Source organism: Canis aureus, chromosome 10 (genome assembly GCF_053574225.1).
Source record: "Canis aureus isolate CA01 chromosome 10, VMU_Caureus_v.1.0, whole genome shotgun sequence".
In the NCBI taxonomy this organism is placed as follows: Eukaryota; Metazoa; Chordata; class Mammalia; order Carnivora; family Canidae; genus Canis; species Canis aureus.
Genome location: NC_135620.1, coordinates 38,912,501 through 38,926,363, shown reverse-complemented (window position 1 = coordinate 38,926,363; position 13,863 = coordinate 38,912,501). Strand labels below are relative to the sequence as shown.

The 13,863-nt window shown below is 32.2% G+C and overlaps 1 protein-coding gene across 13 annotated transcripts in view; it reads right to left on the bottom strand.

The window, feature by feature from the left end:
• CNTLN (centlein) overlaps nucleotides 1-13,863 on the bottom strand; it is a 316,659-nt gene that overhangs the window by 136,081 nt on the left and 166,715 nt on the right. For all 13 annotated transcript variants that reach the window (XM_077912082.1, XM_077912073.1, XM_077912077.1 and 10 more), the window contains 2 exons: nucleotides 9,577-9,753; nucleotides 7,576-7,701 (listed from right to left, as the gene is read on the bottom strand). In XM_077912082.1, coding sequence (XP_077768208.1) covers nucleotides 7,576-7,701; nucleotides 9,577-9,753 — 303 coding nt within the window. The remainder of the gene's footprint in view (nucleotides 1-7,575; nucleotides 7,702-9,576; nucleotides 9,754-13,863) is intronic.

Below are 13,863 nucleotides of genomic sequence, written 5' to 3'. Positions count from 1 at the left end.
ATTAATTCCTTTTTCTGTAATATATGGAAAACAGCACAGAGATTTAAATCATGATGACTAAACTAAATGAGCGAATATACAGGTAAAGCCCTTGGCGCTGTGCTTGCCTTATAGCGGCACAAAGTAAAAGTCAGCTTCCTTCCTTTTCCTCTTCCCGGATATTAACTGATGTCCTTATCATTAAGAAGCCAAATTCACAGTTTTCTGGGACCATCAACTTCTCATCTCAACAGTAAGATAATACAGTTTGTATTATTTAACAGCAATTCTACCTGTTTCAACAATATGGATATTTTATCATTCTACTTTGAATATAGGTCTAGTAGGATAACTTCAATAAAACTTTAAAGTAGTTACTAGAAAGTATTTGAGTTCTATGTGTACCAAGTGTCTGTATACCATCTGGAAATGAAAGTGCTTGATGAAAAAGTATGAGATTGGCATCACTTGAAAGGGATAATCACAAAAAAATGCTATCCTGAAGAGTTTTAGAAGATATACAGATCACAGGTACTGCAAACTTGCTAAAGAGAAGCATAGTTTAATACTATGGTTAAAAATTCAGGATACTGAATTGAACTTCGTTCATTTCAATTGAAGAACCATATATTAAAAGCCTATTACATGCAGAGTGTTGAGTGCTGATAAGAGTTCAAGTCTTGCTGATCAAAGTTAGTAAATTTTATCTTGACATTGCTGTTTAAATTCAGTATATACCAGTTTCTCCATCTTTAAAATAAAAGCTAATTATATCTCTCTTCCTCTAAGACCAATGACTGATTTAACCTTGACCTTGAATTTTCTCTATTGTTGGTAAACAATCCAAATATAACTTCACTTCTTTGAACAATAAGCTTTCTAATCTTAAATACGTGAAATAATTTAAATTGGGGAAACTCATAATTAATAATGTTACCTTCTTATAAATGAACATAAGTTCATTACGTTTATTAGGATTCCTTAAGAACTAATAAGACTTATTAGGATTTTAAACAGGATATATTATAAATTTATTAATAACCTAATTATAAGAAATGTACAGGTGTTAGAAAAGATTTATGTCAAAATACAATTTTCAAATATACATAGTTGAGTAGTTTGTCAAATTCTAATGGCTTTCTCTAATTATTCTTCATTGAATGAAATTCCTTCCCCACAAACTCTTACTTTACAACAAATTTCTTAAATATTATTACATACAAATCCAGTGTTTTGGAATCATTAAAAGTCTGTGTTAAGAGTCCCTACAAACTCTGAGTAAATAGAACCTAAAAGATTGTACAAGAAATAAAAATTAATAAAATGAGATATCCAGATATTTTCTGTTGCCTTTCACAAAAATCTTCTGTTAAATCAATGGAATGAATTGAGTTCCTTATTGTTAGTAACTAATGGTCATTATTTTAGCATTTTTCAGTACTGCCTCAGCAACTTTATCACTGAATTTATACCTAAGGTTTTCCCTAGTTCTCAAATAGAAATCAACTATCTTATGCAATTACACTAAAGATTAATACTCAATAAAAATTTCCTGAGATCTGTTCACTCACAAGGTGCCAGGCTCTTTACTAGGCAAAATATTTACTCAAAGCACCTCTTCTTCCTAAAACATTAGTGTAATATATTTAATATTAGCAAATAGTTTTGATTTTCCCATAGTAATTGAAATAGGTGGTTCCTTCCATTAAGTAGTGATTATAGAAAAGTAGTTTTAGAGATGAGCTTTCTGCTTTAATTTTACATGCTTCATAATTTACTACACCTAATGCTAGAGTGTTTACATATTTCTTATAAAATTATAAGATCTAAACCATTAAAAATTTAACTAGAGATTATCTGACAAATCAATTTGATAGTCATAATTTACAATAATTATTATTTTAAAATGCAGTTTCATGTACAGATTTGTCGTTTGCAAATGCTATTATCAAACTGTAATTTATGGGTTAAATTAGTCCTACAGATTATTGTTTTTTGGCCTGCTTCAGAAATAGACAAAATTTTATGGAAATGTAAATATATTTCCCTCTTCTAATGCAAGAATTGATTTAGCAGGAGTCTTTAGGCAATAGTTAGCTATCTCAAAAGAAATGTTTAGTGTGTAAAAAGAATAATCAAAAAATTTTTCATAATATTCTAACAAATACAAGTTAATAATAGTGTAGATTATGATTCTTTAAGTCCCACATAATAGCCTAAGTCAAAACGGTAGGACTCCATTTGGGAAATACTGTACCCAAAGATCTTACAATAAATTCAAATGTAAAGACTGAAGGATAATATAGTATCATTAATAACTAATTAATAACTAATATCATTAATAACTATATTTTTCTTAGAGGATACATCAAAATACCCCAAAGGCAGTCACTGAATTAGGTCTATATATTAGATAATTCAATAAAACACTTACTGACTACCTTCCCTATATTTTGCAATTAAACTAGCTAACCTAGAGACTCTAATTTCTGTGCATGAACAAGTATGAATGACTAAAACACTAGAAAATAGAAAATAGAAAGGTTGTATCAACTGATTTTCCTCAATGATATTTGCAATTCCACTTATGAGTCCATAAGAAAAAAAAATGATTCTTGATCTAATCTACTAGAGTTTGGCCAAAGGCTCCTTGACAGGCATAAGGCAAACTAAGAACATGAGTATTGTTAATAAAACAGTGGTTCAATCTTCACAGAATGATAGCAAAATTTTTTAAAAGTTTAAAAAAAAAAACCTTTTGGGCAGCCTGAGTGGCTCAGTGGTTTAGTGCTGCCTTCAGCCCAGGGTGTGATCCTGGAGACCTGGGACTGAGTCCCATGTTTGGCTCCCTGCATGGAGCCTGCTTCTCCCTCTGCCTCTCTCTCTCTGTGTCTCTCATGAATAAGTAAATAAAATCTTTAAAAAAGAAAAAAAAACCTTTTATAAAATACCAAGGATCCCATGGATGTTTAATTTCAGCAGAGTGTATAAAATTGAATGTATGAAGAATGCATATTAGAGCATTAAAAAGTAAGAGACATATAAACTAATTTCAAAGGACATACTGATTAAATGGCATAGAAAAGTGCTAATAGAATCAAGTTGCTAAATGCATTAAAGTTCATAAAGCAGAGATTCATGGCATTAGTGATCCCAAGGATAGTGAAGGATTTAATAAAGCTCTGATGCATTGCTTTCCAAATTATGCTTTATAAGTTGTTAGTACACTACATTTATGAAGTCAGGATTTAGAAATGGGTAGGATTTTTAAAATAATAGTTTTCATCTCTTCTATTACTATTGGCTCTTTTATTACAACTTTGACCACCCACCTTGAAAACATGTACAACTATTCACAAAAGTAAGCTAAGCAAGAGAATGTATTAATATTTTTACAAAATTCACCACTAGTATTGGAATAATATGCATGATTTACTGGTAATATAATAAAGCCATCATTTCAATATGCCAAAGTGCATCTATATATGTTCCATAGTGGTGGTTATCTGGTGAGGCTTATTTGTCACTCTCTCCCTTCAGTCCACCTTGGTGATCAACTTGGGACCCAAAGCTATCTACTGTGCCATGGAGCCTGTGTTTAATATAGTGTTTTCAACAGTATCTTCCATGGGACAAAAGTCTTTAGAAAATATTAATGGGTATAATATAATCAAATAAACTTGGGAAATAAGATATCTAAACATTCCTATAGATTCGGTATCTATACATTTCTATAGATTCATAATGCATACTGATATCTTAATAGCTCACAAAAAGTGAAATATTTTAATCCATTGCCTTTGATAATTGAGTACAGAATATTTTTCTCTGCCTTTTCATTAGCTTCTGGCAGAGCAGTGTCCAATACAATACCAATATGGGAAAGCCATGACAAAAATTCAAACATGTATTAATGGGTAACAGTCAACAAATACAGCACCATGATCAACAAATGCATATTAAACATCATAAGAAGGACACCTGGGTGGCTCAGCGGCTGAGCGTCTGCCTTCAGCTCAGGGCATGATCCCAGGATCTGGGATTGAGTCCCATACTGGACTGACCCTTGTGAGAAGCCTGCTTCCCCCTCTGTCTATGCTTCTGCCTCTCTCTTTCTCTGTCTCTCATGAATAAATAAATAAATCTTAAAAAAAAAACATAAGACATTGTTAGGGGGTGAAATGAATCCCCTCCAAAAAGATATGTTGGAATCTTAGCCCCTACTACCCAAAATGTGATTTTATTTGGTGATAAGGTCTTTATAGAGGTAATGAAGTTAAAGTGAGGTCATTAGGGTGGGTCTTACTCCAACTGATTGGTGTCTTTTAAAAGGAGAAATTTAGACATAGACAGACACAGACACACATACACACACACACATCAAGGGAAGATGATGTGAAATATGAAGATATAGAGAGAATGCCATCCATAAGCCAAGGAATATCTGAAACTATGGGAAACCAGAAGAGAGAAATAGAACAGATACTCCCTCTCAGGTGTCAGAAGGAACTAATCCTGTCGACATCTTGAGTTTGGAACTTTCTAGCCTCCAGAACTTTGAGTCAATAAATTTCTGTTCTAAGCCAGCCAGTTTGTCATGACAGCCCTAGGAAATGAATATGGATATGTTATTAATCTCCTTCTAATCTTATATTCTCATATACTTGAGTAATACTAATAATACTAGTATTATACCCTAATTAAGCGATATATAGGAAGAAGTCTTCTGTCCTCACTAAATACGACTGGTATACTTACTAAAGTGAGACCATAAATAAAAAAGTATCCTGGGGGATCCCTGGGTGGCGCAGCGGTTTAGCGCCTGCCTTTGGCCCAGGGCACGATCCTGGAGACCCGGGATCGAATCCCACGTCGGGCTCCTGGTGCATGGAGCCTGCTTCTCCCTCTGCCTGTGTCTCTCTCTCTGTGTGTGACTATCATAAATAAATAAAAATTAAAAAAAAAAGTATCCTGGATCCAATCACTGTCTTTGGAGTTGCTTTTACTTTATAGGTTTATTTTTTACCCACTTCATTTGATAAATGCTCTTAATCATAGTGCTTTTTTCATTCAACTATTTTGCTCCTTTAAAATAAGAAATCCTTGGGACGCCTGGGTGGCTCAGTAGTTGAGTGCCTGCCTTTGGCTCAGGGCGCGATCCTGCAGTCCTGGGATTGAGTCCCACATTGAATCCCTGCATGAAGCCTGCTTCTCTCTCTGCCTCTCTCTCTCTCTCTCTCTCTGTGTGTGTGTGTCTCTCATGAATAAATACATAAAATCGTTAAAAAATAAAATAAGAAACCCTTTCCTACTAAAAGATAAGATATAATGAAAAAATTTGTGCACATTTTCCCCCTTACATTGCAAATTTGTGAAAAAAAACATACATTTGCAATTCATATTATCATCAACTGACTTGAAATAGGAATACAAAAAAAGTATAAATGAAGAAGAAATTGTATGAAGAAAGAGTTTTACTCTGAAAATAAACTTGAGGTCTCACCCAAAAGAGCTGTTATTAAGAGAAAGGAATGAAAAATTAATATAATATTTCTGAGGATCTTTATGAAAATAAAAATTCAAAAAGTGGAAAAAGATAGCTCTAAAAATGACCGAATTGCTCTACTCTTTCCTTCCCCAAACAAGGGACTGTCAAAGACTCACAGACTTTTGGGGGCAAATGAATGGAGATCTGTTATTATTGAATGGGATATGTGGTAGTTAATTTTATGTGTAACTTGACTGACCAAATATTTAGTTAATCATTATTCCTGGGTGTATCTGTGAGCATGTTTCTGTACAAAAGGAAAATATCATTCAGCATACCGAGTAAAGCATATTGCCCTTCCCAATGTGATACGCTTCATCCAAATCACTGAAGGCCTGAAAACAATAAAAGGCTGCATAAGAAAGATCTTTGGTCTTGTTCCTTTGGACTCAGACTGAGATTAGGACTAGAATTTACATCATCAGCTTCCTGATTTTCAGGCCGTTGGACCCAGACTGAAACTATACCATTGGGTCTCCTGATCTCCAGTTTCACAACTGTAGATCTTGGACTTCTCAGTCTCTATAATTGTATGACCCAATTCCTTATAGTAAATCAATCAATCTTTATCTCTCTTTCTCTCTCTCTGGATAGATAGATATTTCAACATAGATATAGGTACCTTTATCTTTCTTTCAGAGTAGCAATGTCTCATTAGGGAAGACTAAAGGGTTATATCCTATTGGTTCTGTTTCTCTGAAGAAACCAGATTAATATAGGATGTGAATTTCAAGAATTATGCAAAAGGAGGAAGATGATAAACTGGCTTGCTAAACGTGTTCTTAATATCTCGTGTGTACTCCCATGTTTACATTAAGATACTAGGTTCCAAGTGCTCATGCAGCATCTTCTTAACTAGGGTCTTGAATGATAGACACTTATCTTGTCTCCTGTTGTAAAGTGACTTGTTTGGCTAGCTGCATTGCTTAGTAAGTTGTCATTGAGTAAACAAATTAATGAGCAAATAACTCCAAGTGTGGGCCACCTGGCTGGCTCAGTCAGAAAAGCATGCGACTCTTGATCCTGGGGTTGTGAGTTCGGGCCCCACAATGGGTGTAGAGATTACCAAAATGAAATAAAATAAATAAATAAATAAATAACTCCAGGTGTATATATTTCAAGTAGGCTAAATGCTAGCAAGCTGATGTCATCAGATCATTTTATTTTTGGTAGATGATAGATGATAATCTCTGTCAATCAACAGATGATAATTTTCCTTTCTTTTAGCACTAGCAGTCTAACTCTACATAAGTATAAATTAACTTAATGTTTAGTGAAAAGGCAGAAAAAATTATTAGTTATAGTTTAGGTTAACCATATCTCTAAACTATTTTATTCTATAGCACACAAAATGTAAGTTGAACCTTTTTCTCCCTAAGAGTAATCTATATTATATGACAAAGAATCTGGGCTTTAAATGTACTGGATTCTAACCACATATAAAACATTGGTGTTGTCATAAAATGTGTTAAAACTATTTGAGATTCAATTAAATGGCTAAATCTCCTATAGTGCAGGCCTTTGGGTAGTGGTGACTAATGAATGACAAGTTTAGCCACATTAAATTCAGAAAAAATAAAAGGTCTCAATATAGTCAAATGGAAAAAATAATGTACTTATCATTTTGACTACACAATTTTTCTATAAAGGACAATTATAAGTGACTTGAGCTAGGTGAGTATAATTTTTAACTCACTTTTCTTTTTTATATGTTTATCAGATATAAAGAACTATGAAAAATTCTCTACTTTGCTATAGTTCTATTTTTTGTCTCTGAAAAAGTATAAGAATTTATTCCCAATATTAAGCTAAAATATTCCCCAACAATTTTAAAGTCATGAATAAATATTTACATTCAAACAGCAAATATTTTGTTACTTTATGATCCTCAGAAATCTGAAAAACAAGGCCAACCAATGAGACACTTTTACACCTGTAATTAAATTCAGGAAAGATAAATGATAAGCAGTGATTTGTGAAGTGAATGTTTATTTTGGTATATCTTTATCTTTGTGAGGTTATTAATAAAAAAATGATTTAATGTTCACCTTTAGCTGTAGTGCCTTCTCTAAGTTTTCAATCTTTCTTTCAGCTTTCTTCAGATTCCTCAGCTCCTCTGAGTCTGTGAAAGAGCTCTTTGGGGACAAAGACCTTGAACGTTTCACAGGTGGTTCCTCGAGAATAAAACAAGGACATGGTTGAACTAGTTGGAACACTGGATTATGAAAGACATGCAAAATTAAAGAACAAGTAATTTTGAATACTAATAATGAATTATAAAAAAAATCCTGCATGGAATACCAGAGAAATAACAAGCGGAATTACCACAGTGCTACCGCTAAAGGTTTCTCTGTGACTCGTTAATGAGAATATTCATTTACATTTACATTGTTTCTTTCAGAATAATGATGTCCCATTAGGGAAGACTAAAGGGTTATAGACTCAGAAATGCAAGAAACCTCATTACAAAGGAGGGGATAGAGGCTGGTCTAATTGCTCTATAAGGGTCCAAGGTTACACTTGATAGGACAACCAGAAACAAGAGGGAAAGGATTTTTTTCCCTTTGAAATAGTTTAACACACTGTGAAGTTGAAGGAACAATATGCTTGAGGAATATAAATACAACAGACAGTAGATCTTATACCATAATGACCATATGGTCATTAACTATAATGTGGCTAACTAGAGACAAGAATGTGTGTTTATATTATGTACAGCTTCATATACCAATCTGGAGAAAGAATATGTGAAAGCAACTATTAAAAGCTGGGCAACATATTGTTCATACTTACTACATGTCCTTATGAAAAAGAAAGAAAATTTCATTCCAAATATCCCTCTCATTTTCTTGACTTTTGTTAAAAGCAACAAAACATCAGAGTGGTACATTTTTTAAATTCAGCAATGTAGCAAGCAACCAAATTAGGCCATATAATGTATCTCAATTTTAGGAATGTTTTCTTTCATTTAAATAAAGCTCAATACTTTAGAAACTATTCCAAAATGGCAAGAAGTGTATCATGAATGCAGTTATGTTTAAATAAATAAACCTATATACATACATAAAGCTCATTCTTCTGAAAATTACTAATAACCTTAGAGGGAGTAAATAAGACTATAATAAAAACATGAGTCTATTTTTAAATACTTCCTTTACTAAGACAGTTCTACTCATAGGAAAAAATGGAAAGAACTAAAAACAAGTATCTTGAAAAACACTTTTCTGTTTATAAAAACATTATTTTCTACTGCTAAAGTAACAAATGTGAGAAAAATATATCTAAAGTTCCTTACTTTTTATTTATCTGAGATAACATATTGATAGTGTTACATAGTAACATATTTACAATGTAATATAAAATTTTTATTTTGCTTAGTATGTTTTGCAGCATAACAGGAATATATACTATAGTATATATACTGTAATACAAATGCTACAAAAAGGAAAAGCTAACATTAATAAACATTTGATTAAAAAAATTCTTATTTTTCTGTTGCTACACCTTTAAATCCAAAATTATATAATTGTATAAATTAACGTTAAATTCCACTTTATAGCTTATATCCAAATAGGCAGTATTTTAAATATCATATCTGAATGAAATAGAAACATTAAGATATATATTTCTTTTAACAACTATATTACTTTAAAATGATTTTTTACTTCAATTAACTTATCTATAGATTAGATATATGAGGGATACTTAATAAACCTTTAAAATTTTTTTAATTTATTTAAATTCAATTAACATATAATGTATTATTAATTTCAGAGGTAGAATTCAGTGATTCATCAGTCTTATATAACACCTAGTTTAGCAAAACTTTTTAACACAGCTATACTACTAATCTAATTAAGTTAGGAATATATTAGTCTTTAAAAAGGGAAAATTCTCTATTTACAACAATTTTTTATCAAGCATTTGGCACATAATGTTTTTCAAAGCTTCCAGAAATATAAGCAGAGAAGTAAATGCTGTTTTTTAATTTCATCGCTTGCTTTGTCAGCCTCACCTGACAAATTCACGAAATGACAAAATGTCCCTACCTTATGTTTTCCTTCAGTACTTGTCCAGATGCTGTTCTCTAAGGAACCCTTATTGGTAGATTTTCTCTCTGACAGTTTTTCATTTGCTATTTTTAGTTTCTCCTGTAAATACTCAATTTCAGACTTCTGTGAGACCATTAAAGTTTCTAAGCTCGATAAAGATGGCCGTTGAGATACCTATTTTTAAAAAGTATATTGTGTAAAAACATATGCATGTTTGTATATTATTTATAGATGTGCAAATACACATAATATTATTACATTATATAAATAATAAGTACTCAAAGAAGGAAAATTTCATTTCAATAATAAACTATAAACTAGCATTAGCTAAACTTCTATCATCCTAGTGGAATGGTATTTTTCTTTTTTTTTTTTTTAGAATGGTATTTTTCAATAAAATAACCAAGAGTCTGTATAAATATTTTCATAAATATACTGCCACACAGATTTACAGGAGAAAAAAATTACAGCATGGTTGCATGAAACATACCACTCATCTATAAAATAATTATTTAAAAAATATGATTACACACATATGTATTTCCTCCTGAAATACTCAATCCACCATTTGATCACCAAGAGTCATGCAATACCACTGAATATAAACCTGGGAAAAGGAAACCAAGAGCACTATAAGTCTAATTATCTTTCAATGTATCATAATTTAATAACTCACAAAACACTGATACTTTTAAACTCAATACAATCCACTGTATTCTCTTTTGAAATGTATTACTATGTCAGTTAACCTGCTAATGGTAAGCACCACATTATAATGACAAAAAAAATAACAGAAAAATTAAGCATGTAGGATACCTTCAAGAAATGTTAGTTCATAAAAACCAGCATTCTGTGAAATTCTACTACTATCTTAACTGATTACATTTGAGGCCACTAAAACCTATGCATATATCAAATTTGAAATTAACCATTCCACTTACAAAAAACAAAAACACTAAATCATAATAAAACAAAGTTTTGGTTGATTTCCAGCAAAGACAATCAAATCTCAAAATTCTAATATTGGATATAAAACTAGTAGCCCTGAAAATAATTTCATTTAAAATGTGGAAAACCCTACCCATCCTAAATGATATTCCTATGGGCTATCAGAAGAAATACATATGTTTAACTTTTCTGAGCCAACAATGGAAAATAATCACTCTTTTCCAGTTTTAAATATTTTCTTTAAGGAATAGGCAAAATTGTCCTAACTTCTAATTATTAGAAGAGAGGTCATCCTTGACTTATTTATATTATCACACTTTCGTCTATTTAAAACACTTGATTTGTTTCCCAACATTCATTCTATTATACGGCTAAATATCTTCCTCAGAACTATTTATATTGTACTCTTACCACACCTACCATACATTAAATACTTACTTCATTACTTTTCTTTAAATATCAAATTAAAATGCTTCAAGTACTTTTATTCCAAACCCTAAATGATTTTGCCCTATTCTTTCCTCCTACTTTTAATCACCATATTACTATTATTTACTTCACTTTTCCTCCTATCATACAAGCGAATTTATGATGTTTATAACTATTTCCTTTGGCTAGGCCACCTATCTAAACAGTGTTCAAAAGCCACCTTCTCTTATCCAGGTTCCTTTAAATACAATTATTAGGAATATACTAATCTCATCATTTACCAAATAAATTTTAAATAAGTTGTTCAAGGTCAAACAAAAATTTAGAATAAAATGGAAATAACATAACTTTAGTTTTACTGGTATATCCAATAAACAATCCCATGTTCTTTAAGTGAGTTTTCACAAGTGAGTTTTCTAAGTTATCACTGAATTATAATGTAGTAGATAAGAATGTAAAAATAGGAATATTCAGTCAAGAAGCTGTAATGATAAATAATTCAAATACTCATGAAGATATTAGAAATGCTCCAACTGTGGATACTGTCATCATCTTAATAAAGAATTTATATTTAGGCAATATTTAGGCAACAGTCCTTCAAAATTCTTCAACAAACAATAACAGAACTTCAAAAATAAAATACTATGAAAGTACTGATTAACTCAAATTCATATAGGAGTGGGAAAGATGATGTAAGTAAATAAATAAAATGGGTTGTGTTTACTATATTTTAAAATCACAGCTTTAGAATTGATTCAGTGGAGATACTTTGTAGACATATTGCACATGTATAAGATTGTTTCCCTCCAGAAAAAATATTATGCATGCTCCCATGGTTTTTAAAATCTGACCTTCTCCCTCTCTTGTTTTATCACTTTTGCAGGAGATATATGCACAATAAGTATTTCACATTTTTCTCAATACTACCATTTTTCAAAGCATAGGTAAAATGAAATGTCCAATGACACTCGGCCTCACCTAAGGACACAAGGAGGGTTTTTGTGGCAGTAGCTACTCAGCTCCAGTTAATTGTTTTCCTAGAGGAATGAATGTGGCCCACTGCTGCCAGAGCTACTGATTTTTCAAAAGAAGTAAGGAATTAGGAATTCTAAAGAAAATCCCCTAATTTTAAAATGTTGACTAGACTCCATTTATATGACTCCTGTATTTTGAGAACATGGTTGTGGATATATAAACTGCTATAAAAGTTCTAGGGAGGGGATCCCTGGGTGGCTCAGCAGTTTGGCACCTGCCTTTGGCCCAGGGCGCGATCCTGGAGTACTGGGATTGAGTCCCGTGTTGGGCTCCCAGCATGGAGCCTGTTTCTCCCTCTGCCTGTGTCTCTGCCTCTCTCTCTGTGTGTGTCTATCATGAATAAATAAAGAAATCTCAAAAAAAAAAAAAAAGTTCTAGGGAAATTCTGAAATATGCATAAAAGCACATAAAAATGTGACTTTGGCTTAGCACTCTAGTCGTGCCAAGAGTTGATACAGAAAGATATCCATGATATTAAATGAGAAAAGTAGGTTACCAAAGAATATATTGTATAGAAATAGATTTTGCCAAACAGGCGTGGGAAAAAAAAACCCTAAAATGTTTTAGTGTTATTTCTAAATAGAACAATTATATGTGAATTATTTTCTTCATAGTTATTTGAATTTCCTTAAATTTTACAATGAACATGTCATTAAATGTTTTTCAAAATGTAAATTCTTTCTTCAAATAAAAGGAATAAGATTTGAATATAAAATCTTCAGAATTTATAGGAGAAATAGAAATGAAACTCTTTCTATAATCTCATCCCTTATAATTTGCTGGTGCTAATTTTGGGCAATATTACCAAGACATTAAAAATGAAAGGAAAGCCATTATAATTCTGCCTTTTAACCTTCTTTTCAAAGTTAGTAGACTTAATTTTTAGGAACAGTTTTATACTTACAGAAAATCTAAGCAGATGCTATATAGAGTCCTATACCCCCCCCTCCACTCCCACCCATCCAGGTTCCTGTTAATATCAACATCTGAGATTATTACGGTACATTTGTTACAAGTAATAAACCAATATTCAAAATTATTTTTAACTAAAGTCCATAATGCATTGAAATCTCCATAATGTTTACATAATGTCCTTTTTCTGTTCCAGGATCCCACCCATGATACCACATTACATTTACTTGTCCTGCCAGCATCTCTTGGTTGTGACAGTTTCTCAGACTTTATCTACTTTTGATAATACTTGATAGTTTTGATGAGTAGAATGATATTCAGGTGCACTGTTGCACACTCCTCGATTGGAATTTGAGATTTTCTCATGATTAGACTGGGGCTATGAGTTTGGGGAAGGAAGATCACAGAAGTAGAGTACCATTTTCGTTATATCATGTCAAGTTTACATAGTATCAACATGGTTTAATCCTTGATGTTGACCTCCATAGCATAAAGTAGTGTCTTTCAGGTCACCCCACCATCCCCCACCTATACTATATTCAGTGTGCTTTGTGAACTATGTATAATATGTGAAAACATGTATATCTTTACTTGTCATTATCCTTTCAAGTGCTGCTTTGAAGGCTTCACAAAATCAAGACAACCAGCATCCCTGTCTGGGAAAGTTCATTCTATCTATTGTCCTTAAAATCCTAGAATCTTTGGGGGCACCTCGGTGGCTCAGCTGGTTAGGCATTTGCCTTCAGCTCAGGTCATAATCCCCGGGGCTTGGGATTGAGCCCTGTATCAGGCTCCCTACTCAGTGGGGAGCCTACTTTTTCCTCTCCGTCTGCTCCCTCCCTCTACTGATGTTCTTGCTTACTCTGCTCTAATCAATCAATCAATCTTTAAGAAAAAAAAATCCTAGAATCTTTGAAAAGTTTCATTTTCTTGCTAAGAATTATTACTATTGTATCAGTG